At 39.0% G+C, this 25,454-nt stretch overlaps 1 protein-coding gene across 1 annotated transcript in view; it reads right to left on the bottom strand.

Annotated features, from left to right (window-relative positions):
• Positions 1-25,454, bottom strand: part of LOC127583300 (low-density lipoprotein receptor-related protein 1-like) — a 1,307,163-nt gene that overhangs the window by 534,076 nt on the left and 747,633 nt on the right. Inside the window, exons 16-17 of the mRNA XM_052039177.1 lie at positions 7,445-7,585; positions 6,653-6,778 (exon numbers count right to left, since the gene is read on the bottom strand). Of these exons, the coding sequence (XP_051895137.1) occupies positions 6,653-6,778; positions 7,445-7,585 (267 nt within the window). The remainder of the gene's footprint in view (positions 1-6,652; positions 6,779-7,444; positions 7,586-25,454) is intronic.

The following is a 25,454-nucleotide window of genomic DNA, read 5'->3' as shown; positions in this document are numbered from 1 at the left end:
ATCAGCTGCTTCATCAATGACCTTGCTTCAATTTTAATGTCAGAAGTAGGAATGTTCACTGATGATTGCACAATGTTCTGCACCATTTGTGACTCCTTGGTTAATGAAGCAGTCCACTTCCAACTGTAGCAAAACTAGACAATATTCTGGCCTGGGCTAGTAGATGGCAAGTAACATTCACACCACACAGGCACAATGACAATATCCAACAAGAAAAAATACAAGTTTCACAACCTATCATTCAATGGCATTACCATCACTAAATTCCACCCCCCGATCCCCCCCACCATCAATATTCTGGGGCTTACCACTGACCAGAAACTGAACTGGAGTAGCCATATACACAAAGCGGCTACAAGAGCAGGTCAGAGGCTAGGAATCCTGTACTGAGTAACTCACCTCCTAATTCCCCAAAGTCTGTCTATCCTCTATAAGGTTCAAGTCAGGAGTGTGATAGAATACTCTCCACTTGCCTGGATGAGTGCAGCATCAACAACACTCAAGAAGCTGAGCACCATAACGGACATAGCAGCCCACTTAACAGGGGTATCCTATCCACAACCATACACTCACTCCACTACCGACGCGCAGGAGCAGCAATTTGTACCAACTCACCATGACTCCTTAGACAGCACCTTCCAAACCTCTACCAGCTAGTAGAACAAGGGCAGCAAAAGCAAAGGAACACTACCACCTGGAAGTTGCCCTCCAAGTCACACACCATCCTGACTTGGAAACCTATCGCAGTTCTTTCACTGGCACTGGGTCAAAATCCTGGAACTCCCTCCTTAGTGGCATTGTGGGTATACCCACACATCAAAGGCTGCAGCAGTTCAATAAGGCAACTCACCACCACCTTCTCAAGGGGCAACTAGGGATGGGCAATTAAATGCTGGCACAGCCTGCGAAGCCCACATGAAAAGAACAAAACACTACCCACATCCTTGACACCTCACTCCTCACCTACTTAAACTCAGAGCTCATCTTATAGTTATAAGAACATGGAAAGAGGTTACTTAACCCATTAGGAAAATGCTGACTCCCAGAGGAGCAATCGCATTTGACCCATTCCCCCTCCTTATTTCCCCATAACTCTGCAACCTATCTTTCACCCCTGCCCATCAATTCCACGTTAGTTGTTTTTTGTCATTAACCTACACCCAGGGGTAATCTTACAGAAGCCAATTAACTTATAAGCACATCTTTGGAAAGTGGGAGGAAAGCAGAGCACCCAGATGAAATGTGTGCAGTCATTGAGAGAAAGCGCAAACTCCACACAGACAGCAGCTGAGATCAGGATCTAATGCAGGTCCCTGGAGCTGTGAAGCAGCAGCACCAACTGCAGGTGATCATTGCTCTGACCCCGGATTCATTTTTCTATTCCATGTTCTGTCATGGCAAGATATCATCATGTGGGGAAAGGAAATGATTCAAAAATGCTCTCAAGCTCTTCTTGAGAAAGTGTAATATTTCCACGGACTTGTGGGAATCCCTGGCTGGTGGTTGCTCAAAATGGAGGAGACATGGGATGCCTTTTCCATTCATGGAGCTTCCAAGAAGCAAATGCAAATAATAGAAGGACCGTATCATCTCACAAACGATACACTCACCCTGTCAAACACCTTCTGCCTCACCTCTGCCAGACACTGTGTGGCCATATATTGGCCTCATCACCTACCTCAGAACCCAGAGAACTGTGTGGAAGTGAGTCATACTCAATCCTGAGGGACCACTTAAGAGATAAGAAGAAAGATTGAGGGAGTGTAGCAATGGCAGAAGTGGTGTCTTTCAGATGATAAAATATTATATCTTGCTAATTGCTAAGGTTGGAAATGAGCTAATGGTTGGAAATGTGTGTAGATCAGACACTCTGGCCCCTACATGATAACATCAATTATTTAGATGCATTGTTCTTTGGGACATACTGTGATCATTCAGGATGTGAAATTAATGTGTCTTTTAACTTAATCAACGAAAATCTTTGATGTCCTGTTGCAGAGATGGCAAACAGATATAATATTTGGATGCAAAAAACAAATGGTTCTTAATTTTCTCCACAAATTTCCTGAATGTAATTACACTAACTAACTTTGACACTTATGGCAGTATAATGGTTCTTCAGTTGCCTAATGAGTTTAAAGGATAATTGTTACAGGGGCATGATTAACTGTCAAATTTTAATCACATATGAAATTGCACTCTTGAGAATCTCACTTTACAGAATTAGGCAATATACCACAATTTAGCTCATGTTTGGTAAACTAAAGTGGTAATGGGAATTCACTTACTTTTAAGTAAAATATATGAGCCATGAAATAAAGCCAGTCAGACAGAGCATTCTCAATATGACAGTATCATTCCTGACACTATTCACAATCAACAGAACTAACCTGCTAATTCTGAGCACATAGTTTAATCTCAAGACTTTTTTTCCTTAATCCTGGGAAAATTATTGCTTGCAAAACAATCTCTACAAAGATCAAATTCCTGTAACTGTATTAATGTTAATATTCACTGAATGAACTAAAGATTAAGATTCAAAATTCATTACTTTATTTAACAGCAAAGATTTCTTCTGATTGCCAGTTGGATTGTTCTTACACATTTTATTGCAATATATCATCTTCTTAAATAAATGTGAAAATTAATCTCTGTTCAAATAAAAGCCAGTGTAATATTCTATAATTAAAATATGGCTTTCAGGATATTAGGATCTTTACTGCTCTGAAACTTCTTTATCTTACAGATTTTGTGAATTACTATGATTTTGAGCTGCATTAATGTAGCAAATTAAATTATCTATTGGGGTTGGTGATTTTTGGAAGAAAGTTGTACTAAACAGGGGAGATCAACAATTAGACTTATTTGCCATCAATGTAGAAATTTTGATGGAAAACTACAACAAATTTGCCAGTTAGGGAATATAAGATGAAGAATTGTTTTCCACTTCTGGCATAATGGTAAACCTGCCAGTGCTTAATTTTAGAAGAAAATCTATTGTGAGCTGGAACCAAGGTACTTAGTCTGCCTCATTACTGAGAAATAGCTTCCTGAGCTTAATAAATCAGCCCTGATGCCAAGGAGCAATGAAACACAAAGGGGTAAAAACAAGAGTGCTTATCCATTAATACTGTCAGTGGCTGTACTTTTTCCTCTTAAAAGGATAATTTGGCAAGCATAATGATAAGTACTAAGATGATAAGCAGCAAGTGATTTATAGATGAACCTGCTACACCTCCCATAACACGAGCAATATTTCTGAATTTGCATGGGATGTACATACTCTGCAAATTATTGGCAATATCCATTGTTATAACTTCTGTACAGAGATGTAGGAAGGGCAGAATGCAATTATAATGCCATTAATATTTAAGATCAAGACCGTGAATATAGCTCCTGATAGTTTGTCTCTGTTGAGATTTCTCTCAAAGCCATAGTGAGCACATTTCATCAGCAGGAACTTTAAGTATATTTAATTTCCATGTGGAAAGAAAACAAAGAAGTTATGGTAGCATTTACAGAAAATGTACACTTTTTAACATCACAGTTATGAACTGTTTTTTGTTCTAGAAATGGAGGAGCACTTTTCCATCTGTTGAAGGTAGCAAAAAAAAGATCTGTAATTAAGCCATTCAGCTCCCAGATCAGTGGGGGAAGACACATAAGCCAAGAAATCGGACCCACCAGAGCTTGTATTATCTGTGCGAATCACACATAAAGCATCTTGTGCATGTTTCAGTGCAACAGCACCCATTTTTCGTGACTGTTGCAAAACTGGATCAGGCATAACTCAGCTGAGCATGGTTGATGTTTTGTTGGCATTATTTGCAAACATAATGATAACATCAACCTTCATGATACTCATTTCTGCCTTACCAACAGAAATTGGAGCAATAAGACCTTTGCTCTAAACCCACAATAAAACAAGGAGCAAATCGTACAGCACTCCATCACCAATACATCAACTAAAGAGTCCCTACTGAGCCATTATTGCTTTGGGTCTAGACTATGAAACTGGCTTTTTCTTGCACTCCATATTTGTTCATGGCATTCCTGGTACAGATTAGAGTAATATTATGCACCTTAGAGAAAGATGCTGTGATCACTAGTTCCTGATATCTCACAATGGCTTGGGATCACTGGTGACATGGGAATTTGTTGGAATAGACCATTATATGGGAAGTTCTCTACATATTATGGAGTGCCAATTTCCCCTTCCCACCCCATTTTCTCTTACTCTGCTGTACTGTGGCTACCATGGAGAGTGTGCTTTCAGGATCCAGCTTGCTTTCCAGTGGTCAGCACAGGAATGATGTAGTAGCTGCAGATAATTCCTGCAGATAACTGCCATCTGGAAATCCACTAACAACAGTTCAACAAATGCAGAAGTTTGAAACCACCTTAATTTTTCTACCAGGTGTTCATCAACCTTACATTTTTTTATGTCATCTGACAGGATGCTTGTTCTACATGCAGCATCATCTTTGTGCAACAAGGGTGAATTTCAATGTCTAGGCAACGATAGCTGAACAGGCAAGACACATAGATCCATCTCAATTAAATGACAGGGCTTCTGTGAGGAGCTGATTTTTTTTAAATGCAAGTCTTCAGTCCTCACCAACTCACACTCAAAAGCAACATATTGAATGCCAATATGGAGCCATTCAGTGCACACTGAACTCATGAACATCCAGTCTAATTAACAATGTGCCTCATTAGAGGAATGCTCGATCTAAGTCATGTTGCTTCCCTCACATTAGAAAAGAGATTGCCACAAGTAAGCTACTCAAGAAGTTGATGTCATCTAAGCCCATCATATCAATGCCATGAACTTTCTTCGTGCTTGAAGCTGCCATACCAAGACATCACAAAGGAGATCCTATGGCAGAAGACTAAATAACAATATTAAAAAAATGCTGGAAATTCTCTGCAGGTCACTCCAACATTGATGGAACAGAATGTGCCAGATGGGATAGGAAGGTTAGTATTTTGTAAGGCAGTAAACACCTTTTGTCATTTACCTTGGGCTTCTGTGTTCTACTAACACAGACCTGAGTTTGTTACTACTCTCCTATATGTTCCTTTATTATGAATGGTTATGGACCAAGGATTCCGAGAAGTCATTGGAGGTGAATATGCAAAGAAAAATTCACGAAGCAGATGTGGAAACTGCACAGTAGATTCAATTCTGCTTTTATTCTTTCCAGGAATATATTTGGTTTGTAAAAGCACTGAAAATTCAACTGCTATTATGAAATAACAAATTAAATGCAGAGGCATCTGCACATGATCAGGAAATGTTACACTTCTCAGAGCTGCGTAAAATGCACTCAGAGAATGAATTTTTCTTCCAAAGATAAAACTGCATAATTTTTTTTGAAGGAACAGAAATTTTGAACCAATTTAATGTTTTTCCAGCAAAAGTAGGGAATTGCCGCAAATAGGTTCAACTGTATTATTTGATTTTCAAAAGTAAAAGAGTCCTAGTCAAGGCGTCATAGAGAAATACAGCGCAAAAACAGGACCTTCAGCCTATCGAGTCTGCATTGACCATCAGTCATCCATTTTATTCTAATCCTATGTTCTCTTCAAATTCACCCCCACCCCAAAGATTCTACAACTCACCTACAAAAGAGGGGTAATTTACAGTGGCCAATTAACCTACATCCCTCACATCTGGGAGGAAACCCATGCAGTCACAGGGATGATGCGCAAACTCCACTCAGACATCACCTGAGGTCAGAAATGAACCCAGTTCTTTGGCGCTACGAGTCAGCAGCTCTACCAGCTAGGCCACAGTGATACCCAAATTGCAGTCTATGATGATGGTGATGAAATTATAAAAAAAAATGCTCGAAGTTATGGACAATAATGAATACCATGGTAATGCATCATAGTTAAACCATTCAGGTTATAGTTACTAATTTACAATGTACAATTATGTTAATTTTATAAGCATATTGTTATGGAATTAATTATTGCAATTACAAGGTTGACGTAATGCTTCATCAGCCTCAAAAAACCTCATACCTTTTTTGTTAATATTACTGTTAATTATGCACAATATTCATTTCTAAGAAATATTGTACACTCACTAAAGTTCATAAATCATTATGGTATGAATTACAGAAAATGACAGCAGAAAAGAGACAAGTGGATATTTTACACAATGAGTATTTCACTGCTTTTTAGAGATTATGTTCTCTTTCTCAACTGCACTACTGAATAATTTATACCCAGGCTTGGCTAATAGTTTATCATTTTAAACTGTTTTGGAAAATCAGATTCAATTACAAAAAATACTACCTATATTAATGCTAACTATTATGACCTACTACAAATTGTACCCTTAATTATTTTTACACTAAACAGTTGCTTAAGGACAAAGATTACAATCAACATTGCTTCATTCTTTCAAAAAAAACATGTTTAAATTTGTATTTGTAATTAGCTACTTTTAAAATAAGTATAGCAAAACAAATAAACATATTACTTTTGCATAATCTTAAAATCCCAACAATAGGTCTATTTTATTTCAGGTGGAAAACTAAGTGGTAATGCAAGAAAAAAATGTTTTAAGCATGGTTCAAAGCTTCAGGACTGTTATATATCTGCCTTTTCAGACTAGATATAAATTAACTGGGGAAATTACCTGAACAAGTTTCATTTGATTCATCCTCATTGTTGGCACAGTCATTAGCTCCATCACAAAGCCATCTTTTAGGGATGCAGCGATTATTTTGGCATCTGAAGTGATTAGCAGGACAAGTACTATTGTCTGGAAAACAAATAATTATAGCTGATCAGTTAAACCTAAAGCTGTAAATAATATCTTAACTAATGCAATTTGTAACTGTTGTATGAATCCATGATAAACAGATAAATGAATTATGTATTGCCGTAGGTTTGAAATAAGTTATTTCTAATGAATTGTTATTTCTTCACTAAACATTTTCTCATAATTTTACCTGTCACTAGCAGTAGGCTAGATGGGTGCACTATTAAAATGCTAAGCTTTATAGCAACGATTGGAAGCCACATTCCAATGATTTATCTGTGAATTTTACCAGCTATTAAATAAATGCTCATTACTTTTAGATTATTCCCAGTTGCTTATCAAACCACTGTCATTTGATCCATAAAATGCAAATGGACAGAAATAAAAAAAACAACAAATCCGTTGTGACAACAAGTCGAAAATTATTTTTGATGAATTGGAACAGCTGAACAATAAATCACTATATTTGCATCCAAAAGTAGATACTTGCATGCGAAATTAGGCAATCAACTTCAAGCATTAAAAAAAAGGTTGCTGGGAATTTGTCTCAAAATGGAAAAGCTGATTTAAAAGAAAATTGTTCCCGGACCATCTGTAACAAGCTATGCTCAAATCATTTTTTTCTATTTTAAAATTAAGAAGAGATATTTGTCATTTGAAACCTACAGCAAATATCTTGATCCTCATCACTACCATCGAAGCAGTCATTATCTCCATCACATTTCCAACGTTCTTGAATACATCTTCCATTTTTACAGGCAAACTCTCCAAAATGGCATTGCTGATGATTGGGTGGGCCAGACTTTACTAGAAAAAATATGGCAGTAATATTAGATGCAATCACTAAAATAAAATACCACAGACATGAGTTTCCTCTTATTTACATTGGTAATAGCAACATAATCCAATAAGAAGCTGATTGTGAAAGCAGAAATGATTAGGGAATTTCAAATGTAAATTCTGCCCAAATTACTTAAAACTGCACAACAGGAAATTATAGTTTCATCTCACAACCTCTTACAATTTACACAATCCATTTTCATGAGGAAAATCTCCTAAGGGAAATTTTCCATAGAAATCAAGAGCCAGGAAAAAATGAGTTTCTGATCTGCACATTTTTTTTATTCTTAGCCTGATGAGCCATGAAAAACCCAATTTAGCACAAAAATATTAAACTTTGGTCATAATATACACATCAAATGACAATCTGTGTTTTACATCAAACTTCTACTCCAGAGAAACTGTGGATTGGAAAGATAAAAGCAAAATGTTGTGGTTGTTGGAATTGTACAGTAAAGATGGACAGTGCTAGAAACACTCGGCAGGTCATGCAGCATCTGTGGAAAGAGAAAGATCACGGACCCAAATGCCAGAATGTGTTGCCAATTGAGCTGCGCATACATGATACTGATCAAAATGGCAAATCACTCTTTTGTGTTTTGGTGAACTTAATGTCCAAAGACAGCTAGGTCCAAAATATAGATTCTGCACAGTATGGAAATCTTGTGCAATATAATCACACCACATTTGGGGTGGGGGATAGGGGAATTTGGCAGTGTGCAATAAAAGCCCCACCCATGAAACAAATGGAAAAAAAAGCCAGCTAAGCCATGCTCCCTGGCAGAGCCAGTTGTCAAATCTGCCAAAAATTTTGAATGTTTTGGAATGTCTCTACCAAAAGCTAACAAAGATTAATGAAATAAAAGATATTTAAAATAATGAAATACAAAACATTGCAAAATCAGTTAGTTCAAAAACATTCTACATTGCCTGATAATATACCTTATATTGCCTGATATATTACCTGATATAGTAAAACCTCTCCACAAATATGAATCGTACAGATTCAGTGGGTATTCCCCATTGTAAGTGCGGGAGAACTACCCTAAATTTCCACTCCAATGCAAGACTTCATAACATTATTTGAGAAATTGCCAACAAATTCAAAACTTCCATGCTCGACAATCTCTTAAACCAAATAGCATCAGTGGAATTTAAATGAATTATTTTCTTTTTCTGACAATCTCACAATTTTCACTTGATTGGAAAATGAACCAGAGATAAGATGGCTGATTATATTTAACTAATTTGTCATTTAAGTTTCCAGTCAGGATCCATCCAAAATGCCGTAAGCTTAGAGTTTGTGGTTTTCCTTTATGAACACATTGAGAGTAATCCTGGGTCATTCATATATGCTAAAGTAATTAGTCTGATTTGTCACCAGTGGTTAGTTCTTAACAATATATTTGAACTTTTTTTTAATGATTGTGTTGGAAACTGTTGGACCTTTGTGATCTCTATTTGTAAGCACAAACTATTTGTTATATTAATTTAGTCAATGACCCTCAGGAAACAGTGGCCTGATTTTTGTTGTTAACCATGAAGCAAAGGCACTTGTTCCTGAGCTTGAAGACATAAACCCACAATGATCTCACAACCTCTCTGTCAATAACTTGTCTTTTTTCTGATTTTGGTTGCCGACAAGATTCATCCAATTGAATCTCCAGCATCCAACAGCTGTGATGTCAAGTTTGCTAAGCACCAGTCACATTGAAGAATTCTCACTGATAGCAACCCAGTAAGAAAGAAATCTGACCAATAATTTTAAATTAACTCTTAAAATATTTTACAGTGTGCCAAATCAAGTTTGGAATGAACATATGCAATGTAAGTCAAATATGAAATGGGAAAAATAAACATTTTAGGTAAATATTTTTAAAATGTTATGTACTAAAATATTTTTCTGAGGAAATTACAATGCATGGACATAAATTTGATGTTTTGGGCTGGAGTTTCTATGCAGGAATTATGTACCATTTAAACATTAGACTGAATGCAGCAATATATTTAGAATAGTTTGTAAATAGTTTAAATTGATATCAATTCAAATAATTTCCATTATGTCAATGAAGGAAGACAACCAACACAGACGATAAAGTAGAAGTTGAAACAATGACTGCAACTTCAGGATCTGTCCAAGTCCTGAAACTTAAGGTTCAAAGTGAAATGAAGGCAAAAACTAATCCTTTCACAGTCACTGCATGAACTGAACATTCAGGATGTACCTGCAAAGAGGAATCTTCCTCGTTTACTCAGGGATTACATTTTTTTTAAAGGAGAGTCTATGAAATAAATGTCAGTTAGAGGACTAAATGATCATGAAATGCTGAATACATAATCAGCATACAGCATTTTATCCTATGTTCCTGTCCCATTTAAAATTACGAGGGGGTTTCAACAGTATAGACATTGAGATGTGTTCACTAGCACAGAGTCTAAGATCAAGGACAATGAATATAACATGTCACTGATAAATCCAATTATTAAAACCTTCCAAGATTAACAATGTGGAGATTGATACCACATGGAGTGACTGGGGTGAAATGTGCAATTGTACGTAATGGAAAACTGAATAAATACGTGAAAGAAGAAGGAAGGTAAGATTAATTAAAATATCGTCAGCTCAGGTGGAGCTTAAATATCAGCACAGAACAGCTGGACTGAGTGAGCTGTTGTTATGAAATTTACATAATTATTAGTTAAATTGCCATTTCTGAATTCATCTGTGAGCCTCTGTTAAATTTGAAAGAGATCAATCATTCTTTAACAAATTGATAAACCAGAGTAATCTGGCAGAGGTTCACAGATGAAAACCCGCAAACAGGACTAATCTTTGCCAGCCTCCTAACCAGTACTATGTATCCATTTCTCCTTTGGTAATGAGGTTCCGTACACAATACTTTCATTGGAGGGTGCCAGTGGGAATGATTTCAACTTAAACACTGGGATCCTCCACCTTCATATTTTCAGCTCTAGATTGTTTGTGACTTTTTTTTAGTTAAAATATTTAGCTTGGAGAAGTTACAGCCATGAAGCATTGGGAATCAGTAACATGCTGATACTGTTCATCAGCTGATCACGGCATTTTTTTAAAGTATTCATCCAAGGGAAGTGGGCTTCGCAGGCTGAGCCAGCATTTAATTGCCCATCCCTAGTTACCTTTGAGAAGGTGGTGGTGAGCTGCCTTCTTGAACCACTACAGCTGTTAGGGAGAGAGTTCCAGGATTTTGACCCAGTGACGGTGCAGGAACAGTAATACATTTACAAGCCAGGACTGAGTGTTCCAGATGGTGGTGTTCCTGTGCTTTTGCTGCTCTTATCCTTCTGGTTGGTAGAGGTCATGGTGCTGTCAAAGCAGTCTTGGTGAGCTGCTTTGGTGCATCCTGTAGATGGTACAAGCTAATGTGTAGTGGAGTGAGTGAATGGCTGTAGGTGGGGTGCCTATATGTTGTCAAGCTTCAGAATCAGAATCAGATTTATTATCACTGACTTATATGACATGAAATTTGTTGTTTTGCAGCAGCAGTACAGTGCAAAGACATAAAAATTACTATAAATTACAAAAAAAAGTGCAAAAAAAAGGAATAACAAGGTAGTATTCATGGTTCATGGACCATTCAGAAATCTGATGGCGGAGGGGAAGAAGCTGTTTCTGAATCATTGAGTGTGGGTCTCCAGGCTCCTGTACCTCCTCCCTGATCTGATGGTAGTAGCAAGAAGAGGGCATGTTCTGGATGGTGAGGGTTCTTCGTGATGGATGCCGCCTTCTTGAGACACCACCTCTTGAAGATGTCCTCGAGGATAGGGAGAGTTGGGTTCTGATGGAGTTAGCTGAGTCTCCAGCCCTCTGCACCTCTTGCACTCCTGTACATTGGAGCCTCCATACCAGGCATGATGTAACCAGTCAGAATGCTCTCCACTGTACATCTATAGAATTTTGTAAGAGCCTTTAGTAAAATAACAAATCTCCTCAAACTCCTAATGTAGTAAATCTGCTGGTGTGCCTTCTTCATGATTGCATCAATGTGTTGGGCCCAGGATAGCTCCCCCGAGATGTTAACGCTCAAGAAGCTGCTCACTCTTTCCACCACTGACCCCACAGAGAAGACTGATGTGTGTTCTCCCGACTTCCCCTTCCTGAAGTCCACAATCAATTCCAGGCAAGTGGAGAGTACTCTATCACACTCCTGATGAGCCTTGTAGATGGTGGACAGGTTTTAGGGAGTTAGGAGATGAGTTACTCACAGCAGGATTCCTAGTCTTGGCCTTCTCTTGTAGCTGCATTGTGTAGGTATTTCCCTCTTGCTGGTCCCCTCACCACCTGCCCCAGACCCAATCTAACAGCAATGCCCTTTAGCACCTGGCCAGCTCAGTCAGCAGTGGAGCTACTGAACCACTCTTGGTGATGGACATTGAAGTACCCCACCCAGAGTACACTTCTGTGCCTTTGCCTCTCTCAGTATTCTATAATAGAATAGTATTGATTCATCAGTCGAGGGTGAAAGGTAGGTGGTAATCAGCAGGAGGTTTCCTTGCCCATGTTTAACCTGATACTATGAGATTTCATGGGAGCCAGAGTCAACATTGAGGACTCCCAAGACAGTTGCCTCCCAACTGTTTACCACTATACCACTGTCTCTGCTGTATCTGTCCTGCCTGTGGGATAGGACATACCCTGAGAATGGAGATGGAGGTATCTGGGACATTGACTGTAAGAGTTGATTCCATGAGTGTGACTTTATCAGGCTGTTGATTGACTAGTCTGCAAGACAGTTCAAGAGTCACTGGGGATCAGTAATGTGCTGTTACTACTCCCCAGAAGTTACTCTCCTATTAAGTTATGAATACTCACTGCACTCCTGAAGTGCAACAAGCATCAATAATTAATTGTTTTTTTGCTTAATTATTGCACTTTCACAATTAAGCAGAATTTTTGATTGAAAGCTTTGACCATCCCTTCTGATGGTCAAGATGGGGCTCGTTCATCCTCTCAAGCTGATGTGACAAAGTCTCAGAGCAATCTTAACAGAAGCATCTTTAAAAGAAGAAAATGACATTCTCTGAGTGTCCTGACAACACTGTCCGTCAGCACAACTTATGGTTGTAATTGATCTTTGGTGCTTTGTACTAAGCAGGTAGCAGAGTACTGTCAACTGCTGTAACCCCGTCCTAATATTCAGTTCCATTGATATTGTTGGAGCCATTTAGTGCTTGTGCCAAGGATATGTTTTTACCCTTATTTGATTTTGCTGATTGTTGGACTTTGCTCTGTCCAAAATGGTTGCTATATTCCCTGCAATGACGTTAAAAGTAGTTTACTTATGTGAAGCTCTTTGAGGGTATCCTCTGGTCATGAGCCATACCAATGAACTGGGAAGTATTTCCTTTCAAAAGATAGTAAGATAATTTTATCCAAAACAAATGATGGGTAATTTATGGGAATTTTGGTGTGACACTGGTTTTACAACTCGCCTGATTATACACCTCCCTGAAAGTGATATTAGATGGAATGTAAAGTCAGGATTCCACAAGATTCATGGAGTTTCATTCTCAATGAGTTACTTTAAAGTTGATCTTTATATCCTCAACCTGCAAAATTAATGCCTAGAAATTTCAGTGCCCCCCAAAGGAGATGTTGGAAAGTAAGTAATAAAAGTTATCTTTCCTGTTTTCATTCATCTCTTTCAAACAGATGGCTCTCTTTTTTCCCTGTAGACTGGCTGAGTATTTCCAGCACTTTCTTTTTTCTATTTCAGATCTCCAATGTTTGCCACTTTTTGCTTATCCATTCTGAATAAGTGTAACCTTACTTGTGTTTCAACCATATTTTTGGGGAATATTGGCCAATGGCAAATGCACCTTATTTTGAAGGTAGGGTGTACTTTGTGTTCACCTGTTTTCCTTTAAAAGCTTTGTGTTCTTATTCCTCAACATGAGGGGAGGTTCTTTTCTGAATGCTGTTCCTGCAGCAGTTGGCTTGTTTGCACAATGAGACCTCCAACTGCATGTTGGGACTACTTGGCTGAATTCTACTGCCATCACCATTTCCCAGACTGGCTGGAAAATAAAACAATGAAACTCTGCACAAAGACTGTCTTTTTCTATCTATGGGTTAGTCCATGGATAGTTTGAAAATAACCACAGCTCAGCAGATGCCCAGAAACTTTCCAGTAATGATGCAAACTTTACTTGGCCAAAAGCCAGTTCTGGGACTTTAAAGACAAGTCATGCCATTTTATTTTGTTTACAATGTAGTTGGAATCAGATGCTTTTGGTCATTCACACTACTGAAGTTGACAGACTATGATTCATATTTGACCTGACTAAAATGTATGATCATTAGTCTTTACATATTTTGTGTGGTTGATGATGTTAAACATTTTCTCCATACCTCACACTATTCTTCTTTCAGAGCGATATTATCTGTTCTCATAACTCTAAAATACCAGAGTACTTTTTGTTCTCTGCTAAGCATCCACTTCATTATGAAAACAGATTAACTGTTTTTTTTTGATCTGATTACTTGTTTTTGGGACATTGCAGTGTGCAAAATAACCGCCTTGAATGGCTAATAAAAAAAATACTGCACTGCTAAAATCAATTAACTGGAACATTGAAAGGTACAATATAGATGTATACTGTATCTTTCATTTGGCAGTTAGCATATGAAAGAAACTAAATAGGTTAAGGATGCAGGGATGATTCTTGCATCGTTTATTCCACTTAGATTGGATTGTTAACTGGGAAGGAGGGCAGGGGGTGAGAGTCTGGGCAAAATGGGAACTAGGGAATTAACTTCATGCAATGAAAATGGTAAGTTTACATGTGGCACCAAAGCAGCTGAAGCCAAGATATGAGAAAAAGTTGGGTTCTCATACCAAAATGCAATTCCAGGCAGTCTGCTTTTTTGGTGTTTTTATAGATCTGTGGGAAACATGATGATTGGATCTGTTACAAGTAAGTACTGTTGGCAGCACACAGGGACATCTGGTCACGAGTCCCTGTTATCCATGATTGATGAATGCTCGGATTTGTTCAGAAGCATGTCAAATGGGATCTCACAACAAGGTAAAGGGGATAGGACACGGGATCATCCATGTGTGACCCATCTTCCCCTCTCATTATTGGGAATGGAGGGCAGCAGAAGCAAATGATAGAGATCATTAGTGTGGAGCATGTGTATCTCAATTACACTCCATTTCCTGATTACATATCCATCTTCTTGACTATTACAAAGGAAAACTCTTGGTCATCATAAAGGAAAAGAAAACAAAAGTTGTTTTTTCTGTGGAATACCAGGGTAATAGTAGTGCTATGAAAGTTAATGGACTTTTGTGTTGTCCTTTAAAATGTTGTCCCATCATAACTGTGCCAACTATGGTGCATAAAACATATTTGACCAGTTGGTTGACATATTTTCAATCCTTAGCCTGAATCTTCATCACCATATGGAAACAGACAAACACAGGAAATTTAAACCCTTTCATTGTATTAATTACATGATGGTATCTTGTAATCTGATCCTGAAAAACAGTATTTTGGCATCACTGTCTATATTGCTGTTAAGGTTAGACACCAGATAGGCAACATTGTAGCCAACAACACAAATTCTATTTGAGTATTAAGATCTAAGAAGTGTTTATAATTTCATCTTAGCAATTGACTCATATACTGAAGAATATGAACAATTTTATGGGCCTGTAAACACAAATGCAATCATTAGATTAGAGAATCTAATGGGGGGCATTTTAGGTTGAGTACTATTTGAGAAAATCAATGGAGAAAAAGTTGTCAGCTTTTACGTGATAAAGTTCAGAAGATAGAATAGATTGTTTTACTCAAAACCTCAGTGAATTCAAAATGATAGATGGTCTCACTTTACCACAATCTGAAAAGTCTAGCTCAAGATGCATTCCTCCTCAATTTTATCTCATGTGACCAAGGCACAACATGAAAAATGGAATAACATTTCATTATAGAAATATGAAACACCAGTTTAAGAAAGAGTGACGCATACTTTGTCCACTTTACTTTCTTAAACTGAGCCAACCTTGCAACATTTAGAATTGTGGTCTCTGTTCCATCTCTATTCCATATATCATGAAATGCAGCAGCCAACTTGGACTCACTTAAGGACAAGGAGTTATGCAAGATGTCAATGCCTAAAGTGTTTGTATGGATTCTGATATTTTGAATAGCCAAAATTTGGAAGGAAATAAAAAACTGACTTCTGTGTTATTTCTCTATTCTAAAAATAGAAACTTGCACAGAAAGCTTATCCTTAAGAAATTTGGAGACAGTTTCTTTGGTGGATCTTGTATTCATCTACCATAACCACAGAAACCCTGGGTGAACAGTATTTCCCCTAAGGTTTCAACAGCTCTTTTATCAAAAGGCAAGAACCCTCAAACGGGCAGAAGAGTGGTACAGCTAGTAGAGAGCTGCAGCCTTACAGCACCAGATACCACAGTTTAATCCTGAACTTTGGTCTTGCATGGAGTTTGCACATTCTCTGTGGGTTTTCTCCGGATGCTCTGGTTTCCTTCCACATCCCAAGGGATTATGGGTTGGTAGGTGATTTGATCACTGTAAATTGCCCCTAGTGAGGCATCTATGTGAGTCGAAGAATCTGCGGTGGGTAGTTGAAAAGAATGTGAGGATAATTTTTAAAAATGGATTAATGTAGGATTAGTGTAAAATGGGTAATTGATAGTGTGCAGACTCAACGAGCTGAAGGGCCTGTTTCTCTGTTGTATCTCTCTAAATGCGCCGCCAGTTCATATTTTTCTATCAGAGAGACAAGTAGAAAACCTTATAGCAACAATGCCAATTCAAACACTGGGAACTGCTACATTATATTGTCCAAACACGAAGTTCAGGAATGTCTGCACCATCTGCATCTCAACAGGTCTCGATGATGTTGGAAATGACCATTACCTAATCCAGTGTAATGGGACAGCCTGACCTCAACTATCAGCAGTAAGGGAAACACTGCCACAAGAAAAAACAATATTGAACCTCTCAAGGACCCCACAAAGAAAGCCTCAGAGACAATCTGACAACTCCCGATAGGAGCTACAGAATGTCCTCAACATCTGAATTACCATGCCCATCATAATTAGCACCTGTGAAGAGACTCTTGGCTACTTTACCATAAGACTGGTTTAATGAGAATCACTCAGAGATCTAGGAGCTGACTAACCAAGAAAAAGATGTTCTTGGATTGGAGACTTCCCCATGCCTTCAGGGATAAGTAACAAATCTACAGGCACCCGAAGGCTTAAGTCCAATGAAAACCCTGTGACTCAAAGACAGATCTTGTGTCGGAAGAGATCCAACAACTTTCTGATAACCACAACATGCAGAATCTTCACCACTGTCAAGGCCATCTGTAGCCCAAGCAAAGAAGGGTAGGCACACTGCTGTGAGCAACAAATGGAAGAGAACTTATCAATGAAAGACAGGCATCGATGTCTATTGGAACAAGCACTTTGAAGAACTCTTCATCTCTACCTCAGAGCAACAAGAGGCCAAAAATGAGATATGTCAACTGAAAAACAAGGCCACAGGAACAAAGGTATCCCTGCTGAAGTTCTAAAACTTAGCAGAGATGAACATTGGTTACAAATTCACAACCTCACTTCCCACAATTGGGAAGAGGGGGATGTGCTAGGAACCTCAGAGGTTCTGTAATTGTGAATATCATCAAGCAAAGAGAAGTTGGATGTGATAACCACAGAAAGATCTCCCTTCTGTCTGCCACTGGAAAGTCACAGCCTCCACTCCAGAACCAAGGCCAGTCCAAACTTTATCATCGAGCAACAGTATGCAGATGACCTTGCAGATGTGCATGTTGGGAGACTGAGTTCCAAGTCATTGTTCACTGCTCACAATGAAAACATAGATGAAGAAGTTTGGCTTGGCATTCTGAATGTCAAAATAGCCTCTGACCATCAGAAGAAAAGAATGTTTGAAGTTCAAGATCTCAGGTCCAGCTCAAACCTCCTGGTTTACTGGGCAGTAGTGCCTTCTTACATATTTCTGAAATATAGTCTGTAAAAGACACCTCAAAGTGCAAGGGAGTTACATTGTCTTTGCAAAATCCTCCAAGTTCAATGGCTGGACAAGTGACTCAATGACAGGGTGCTCTCCTACGCTAACATCTCCAGCACTGAGGGTCTAATTGCATTCAAGCAATTCTGATTTAGAACACAATGTCACTCACAGTACTGACACCAGATTCCCAGTATGGGAATTCTTGGGGCTCGTTCATGGCAAAAGAGTACCAGCTGTACAGAGAAAATGATTCAAGGAAGTTCTCCTTGACAATGAGAGAAATCCTAACCTGCTCATGGAAATCTTTGGTTCATGAGCAGTCAAAAGAGAAAAGGACTATTACTGAGAACCAGGAGTTCCTTTACTAGGAGCATGCTAGAAGTCAGCATAAACAGTGAAAGTAAAACATCACATCACATACTATCCCGTCACCTACATCATCAGGTATGCAATGTCTCACTTGTGGCACCATCTGCATGTCCCATACCAGCCTCATCAGCCGCCTCAGGACCTGCGGAGCTGAAGTGGAAGCAAGTCATCCTTGATCCCAAGGAGCTGCCTAAGAGGCTGTTTTTCATCAATTTATCCTGGAGAGAGCATTATTTTAATGTTTTTATTCATGTACCTTCTTGCCTAGACCTTGTAAGGAAAATATGCCAGATATTGATTTAGTAGTTTATAGGTAAAATAATTTTTGTGCTGTGGTGATAACATAATTTAGGGTGACAATAAGAATGGTGGATATTGCTCTTATGTTGATTACAGGCTTTTGTTTTAAGGCCACAGTAGACAGGCAGGCCTTAATCTTCATTAAGCTTTGTCAGGTTTCTAAGAAATGAATGCGTTGCACCAATAGCTGAAAATGTACTGTTTCTCACATGCATATCTTTCACCCTCTGAAGCATGAAAAATTGAACAGTACGTTTTGGGAAAAAAAATATTTCAATGGAAGTAAATTAGTTAAGCTTTGCTGGGGCCTAACTTCAACTGACTTAAAAGGCAGCCTCAAGATTATGTACGCTCTGCTAATATCACAAATAACTGCAAACAGTTGGCAAGGTGACCATGGGACACACTCCAACTGATAACAATGGCTATCAATAGCAAGCAGCCTTTCCAGCTTCAAATGATGGCACAAATTAGTTTACAGTTGCTTAAAAACATTCACTATATCAATCCCAGCCCTGACATCAACCAAGAATTGAATCTGACTTGGCTCAGATCTTATGACGATATATACCTCAAAGCCATTGGAATCTAGTGTCTCTGGCATTCCATCTTGTCAGTATTTCCAATCAGAATATATAGGGAGCATCTGAGGGAAGTCCAAGTTCCCCCTGAAAAACTCTTCCCCTTCCAATTCAGATCAAACTACATCTTTAATTAGGTTGTCTTTAAACCCATTATTTTTAAAGTTCATTCCCATGTTCTCTTGATGTTTATTTCCCCAATTGGAAAACTGGGAAACAGCAGGTTTCCTGTCAGAGAAACATCAGCAACCAAGACTGAACTGAAGGTATTTTCTCTGGTGTGATCCAGGATTGTGATTCAGCCAAGAGAAAATTCAGTTTTTCAAAATGAGCAGAATGTTGCACAATTAAGGCTGGCCCTTGACATTGCTCTAAGGGGGAATATAAATGAAGGGGAAGGGAAATGGTGTTACATAATTGTGTAGGCAGTTATAGTGGAAGAAGAATAGTCAGTGGGATAATATTAAGGTAATGTTTTATTCAAAGGGCCAGTGGCAATAGAGATTAAGGGATTCTAGATCTCTTTTTGATTTCTCCTTGCCAAGACCTATACTGTCATTGTCAATTAAACCTTAATTTTTTTGGTACGTAGCCACAGTACCTGTCATATTATCAAGAAAAAGGAAATCTGCAATTTGCTTCTTTTATTATCCTCCTCTATTTATTTCTTCGAAATGATCCTGTATTTATTATAGAGGCAATAACTCCCTGGGGTGAAATTCAGATTCCTATTTGGGTTTCCAAACCAATATCCCCACAGAAGCATTTTCCTTCCTTTTTTCCATGACTGAACTTCATGCATCCCCTCAGTTAGCAACAGCCTGAAGTCCCTAATGTCAAACGTCAAGTTGCTCAGCTGCAGATCTATTAATGTCTTGTGACTTCTCACAGAGAAAATATGGCAACTGTGTTTTTAATATTCCCTCATGGACTGTCGGTTGCTTGCTAACTGACGACCCTTTACAATTGTTTCTCCTTGCTAGAAACAGAATACCTGTCCAGTTCTCTTAAACCTGTTGTCATTGCTTCATGGAAAATGGGAGGAGTTATGTCTCTCAGCTGCCCTGCCAAATGAACATTCATTATCAAATACTCATGGGTGACTGAAATTCTCAATATTAACATTCTCACTCCAGGAAAGAAGCTGAGATAATCATGTAGGATTTCATATTACCATAAATTTAGTCTAACCATGCTCATTTTTACACTTCCACTGAAACAATGTAAACAATGCACTACAGAACTCTATCTATTATGTCACTATTATTATCTATTCGATTCATAGATTTCTCTATTGTGAAAATACCACTTTTGATCTTCTTAACTCTCAATTTGACTTTTAAAACCATAGAGGTTCCACTGTTGCTTAACAAATATTTGCTCCACTTAAGTAATTAATGAACTGGGGTGAATGGAAACACTCACTGAAAGTTGAATTTCATGTTTAAAGCTCTCTCCCAGAGCTGCATAAAGAAATTGACAAGAATTACGAGAAGGTACAGTGATGGCACAGCAATTTAGTGACAGGACTCGTAATCCAGAGGCTGGACTAACAATTCAGAGGCCTGTGAACAAATTATGCCATAGCAGGTCATAGAGTCATAGAGCAATACAGCATGGATACAGGTCCTTCGGTGCAACCAGCTCATGCCGACCATGGTGCCCACACAGCTAGTCCCAATTTCCTGCGTCCACCCCATATCCCTCTAAGCCCCGTCCCTCCATCTACCCATCCAAGTGTTTCTTAAATGATACTATTGTACCTGCCTCTAGCAGCTCGATCCATATACTCACAACCCTCTGCGTGAAAAAGTTGCCCCTCAGGTCCCTTTTAAATTTTCCCCTCTCACCCTAAATCTATGCCCCCTAGTTTTGGGCACCCCAAACCCATGGAAAAGACTGTTACCAGGTGTGGAATTTAAAGTCTGTTAATAATCTGGAAATTGGAAAACCAACAATTAACCTCAAGAATAAGGACCACAAAAACTACTCAATTACCATAAAAAAAACATTTAGTTCACTATGTACTTCAGGGAAAGAAAATGCTATCCTTACCCAGTCTGATCTACACGTCACTACGGACCCACTCCATAAGGACTCCAGAGCTTAGAAAAGCAGTTGGCCATTCAGCCCTCAAGTCTGCTCCACCATTCAACAAGAAAATACTTGATCCAATATTCCTCGTCAACTTTCTTGCCCTTTCTCCTTAACTCTTATCTATCTGTCCCAGTCTTAAATATACCCAAGGAATCTGCACCTTTCGTCCTCTGTGGCAAGGGGTTCCAAAGACTCACAACCTTCTGAGGAGGGAACTTTTAGCCCTTAATCCCAACCGCTTGCCCAAGACCGATTCTTTAGTGATATTAATTGCATTTAACTATTCCTCAACATAATGGAATGTTTCCTGTATCTTCAACCATATTTTCTTCCATATGGTATCTCCTACCATAATCAATTCAAAATATTTGATTATGGCGAATAAGGATTTTGCAAAAGACTTGACTATTTCCCAAGCCTCATTCTTTTCGGCAGTAAATGTGTGTGTGCGTGTGCGTGTGCGTGTGTGTGTGTGTGTGTGTGTGTGTGTGTGTGTGTGTGTGTGTGTGTGTGAGAGAGTGAGAGAGAGAGAGAGAGAGAGAGACACCTACGTTACAGTACTGTTTATTGACTACAGCTCTGCCTTCAAAATTATAATTCCAAGCAAACTCATTACCAAACTCCAAGACTTGGGACTCAACACCTCTCTTTGCAACTAGATCCTTGACTTCCTGACCAACAGACTGCAATCAGTGAGGATAGGCAGCAACACCTCCAGCACAATTATTCTCAACACTGGCGCCCCACAAGGCTGCATCTTCAGCTCTCTACTCTACTCCATATACACTTACGACTGTGTGGCCAGATTCTGATTCTAACTCCATCTACAAGTTTGCAGATGATACCACTATAGTGGGCTGTTTCTCAAATAACAATGAGTCGGAGTACAGGAAGGAGATAGAGAGCTTAGTGATATGGTGTCATGACAACCTTTCCCTCAATGTCAGCGAAACCAAAGAGCTAATCATTGACTTCAGGAAGGGGGGCAGTGCACATTTTCCTGTCTACATCAATGGTGCTGAGTTGGAGAGGGTTGAGAGCTTCAAGTTCCCAGGAATGAACATCACCAATAGCCTCTCCTGATCCAATCACATAGATGCCATGGCCAAGAAAGCTCATCAATGCCTCTACTTCGTCAGGAGGCTGAAGAAATTTGGCATGTCCCCTTTGATTCTCACCAATTTTTAATCGATGAACCATAGAAAACATCCTATCTGGATACATCACTGCTTGGTACGGCAACTGCTCTATCCAGGACCGCAAGAAACTGTAGAGAGTTGTGGACATAGCTCAGCACATCATAGAAACCAGCCTCCCTTTCATGAACTTTGTCTATACTTCTTGCTGCCTCAGTAAAGCAGCCAGCATAATCAATGACTCCACCCATCCCGGACATTCTCTATTCTCCCCTCGGGGAGAAGATACAAAAGCCTGAAAGCATGTACCACCAGGCTCAAAGATAGCTTCTATCCATTGTTATAAGACTATTGAATGGTTCCCTTGCATGATAAGATGATCTCTTGACCTCACAATCTACCTTGTTATGACCTTTCACCTTATTGTCTACCTGCACTGCACTTTCTCTGTAGCTCTGACATTTTATTCTGCATTCTGTATTGTTTTACCTTGTACTACCTCAATGTGCTGTGTAATGAAGTGATCTGTATGAATGGTATGCAAGACAGGTTTTTCATTGTACAATAATACAAGTGACAATAATAAACAATTCCAATTCCAATTCCAACTTGCTACTTCCTACACTTAAAGCACTTAAAAGAGACTCCTATTGTCTGTTTTTATCTTCTTTGCTCATTTGCCCTCAGTTTGTTTTCCCTCTCTTCAGTATTCTTTATGTCCTCCTGAGCTGGATTCAGAATTTATCCCACTCTCCCAGTCTACTGCTTACTTTTACCTCTATACATGTTTACCCTTCATCTCATTATTCTTTTTAACTTCCTTGCTTCGTCCTAATTGGTTCATCCCTCCCCTAGAATCTTTTCTCTTTACTGGGATATACTTATGCCATGAATGCCCGCCTTCAGTGTCAGTCACTGCCTTCTGTTTAATTCCCTTTATTTAATTTAAAAACACAGTTGTGTCTAACCCAAGCTCTCTCAAATGGAATATAAAATTTTATACTATAGTCACTATCATTAAACCTGCAGCATGACCTATTACAAAAACAGAAATGCTCGAAGAATTCAGCCAGTCAAGCTGTAATCTGTGAAAAGAGAAACAAGTTAATGTTTCGGGTCAGGGATCATTCATCAGAACTGAGAAAGAGAGGAAGCAAGGTGGTCTAAGTAGCACTTCTCATTACACATTATCAGATCTAAGATAGCTTATACCCCGGCTCCATAACATATTGCTCAAGCAAGTTATTGCAAATATACTCTGAATTTGTTACCATGGCTTCCCTTTCCAGTTTGATTAACCCAATTCACAAGATGAACAAGGTCTCTGATAATCATTCCACTGCTTCTTTTACATGTCCCTTTTTATATTCTTTCCTACAGGCCAGCTACTGTTTGTGGACCCATGCTAAACTCCCACCAGCATTTTATTTTTTTGTTAACATCTCTTCGTAGCAACACTCTCTCATCACCTTTTCTTTCCTGCCTATCATTCCTAATAATCATAGACGTTTGACTTTTAAGTTCCCAGCTTCGGTCCTCTTGCAAACATTCACCTCCATTCATACCATTAATTCATTTACCTTGTTATGGATACTTCATGCATTAAGATACAAAGCCTTTATGCCCACTTTCTTGCCCTTTCCATCCACCTTACCTGTTCTTAAGTGGCTTTATTTGCCTCTCGCCCTCGATTTTCTCAAGTTCAAGTTCAGGCTTATGGTCATAGACATACGAACACAGGATATAAATGCCATGAAAATTATCTTTTTTGCAGTAGCAGCATAGTAACATTACAAACATGACAAACATAATTTAAAATAATTTAAAATAAACCAAAATTAGCATAAAGAAAACATAACTTAGATTACAAAATAAACAAAATGACATTAGTCCAAGTTGCCCTCTGATTTTGTATGCCCCTGTTCTATCCTTGTTATTGCCTTCCTAGTCTTCCTCTTTAGGTTCCCAGCCTCCTGTCACTCTAATTTAAACCATCCCCAACTGCACAAGCAAATAGCCTCACTGGAGCATTGATCCCAGCTTTGCCTAAGCGTAAACCATCCTGCTTGTACAGATTTCACTTTTCCAGAAATAATTTCAGCTCCAGGGAATCCAAATTCTTCCCTCTTGCAACACGTCTCCAGCCACACATTCATCTGGTCTATTCTCCTGTTCCTTTAGTCACCAGCATGTGGCACTGGAGGTAATCCTAAGATTACTACATTTGAGGTCGTGCTTTTTAGTTTATCTCCTAACTCCTTAAATTCATCTTGCAGGACCTTATGCCTTTATTCATGGAATCATAGAGTCACACAGCATGGAAACATGTTCTTCAGCCCACTGAGTCCAGACTGACCATCAACCACCCATTTACACCATCCCATTTTATTCTCCCTACAGTTGCATGAACCCCCCCCCCACCCCCAATATTCTACCATTCACCCACACTCAAGGAGCAATTTACAGTAGCCAATTAACCTACCAACCCACTTGTCCTTGGGATGTGGGAGGAAACTAGAGTATCAGAAGGAAACCCAGGCAGGTCACAGGAAGAACATGTGAACTTCACAGAAACCAAACTGGAGGTCAGGATTAAACCTGGGTCACTGGAGCTATAAGGAAGTAGCTGCACTAGCTGAACCGCTGTGTCACCAATGACTTATTTCATTGATACAGATATATACCACGACCACGAGCTGTTCATCCTCCCCTTTCAGGATTCCCTGCAGCCATCCCATGACATCTTTGATCCTATCTCCAAGGAGGCAGCTCATTAGGCCAGACTTTCAATGTTACACAGGCTAAACAACATTCGCACATAGAGACAAAGGAGCTTAACCACCATTAATTGCCACACTATTTCACCGTATCAAAGAAATTCCCTTTTTTCCACTGACTGCCCTCCCCCACCTTCTCTGCTGCCTAGGCTAACTTGTTTCTCTCTTTCTCAGTTCTGATGAAGGCCCTCAGACCAGAAATATTAATGTTTCTCTTTCCACAGATACTGCCTGACCTGCTGAGTTTTTCTAGCATTTTCTGTTTTTAATTCAGGCTTCCAGAGTGGGCAGGTTTTTTTTATTTTCAGGCAACAAGCCATCCTGAAGTCATGTCTGGGGCTGTAGTGACCCACATCTGTTCCACTTACAATGGAATCCCCTGTCACAATAGCTCCTCCCTTACAGGGAACTCTGTGGTTTTGAGAACTTGCCTCATGCTGCATCCTCTGAGAGGCCATCTTCCCTCAGATGTATCCAAAAAAGTTATCCATTGAAAAGGAGGATGGCCATGGGGATTCCT

The sequence above is a fragment of the Pristis pectinata genome, chromosome 1, assembly GCF_009764475.1.
Source record: "Pristis pectinata isolate sPriPec2 chromosome 1, sPriPec2.1.pri, whole genome shotgun sequence".
Classification (NCBI taxonomy): Eukaryota; Metazoa; Chordata; class Chondrichthyes; order Rhinopristiformes; family Pristidae; genus Pristis; species Pristis pectinata.
This window is presented reverse-complemented; position numbering and strand designations above follow the sequence as displayed.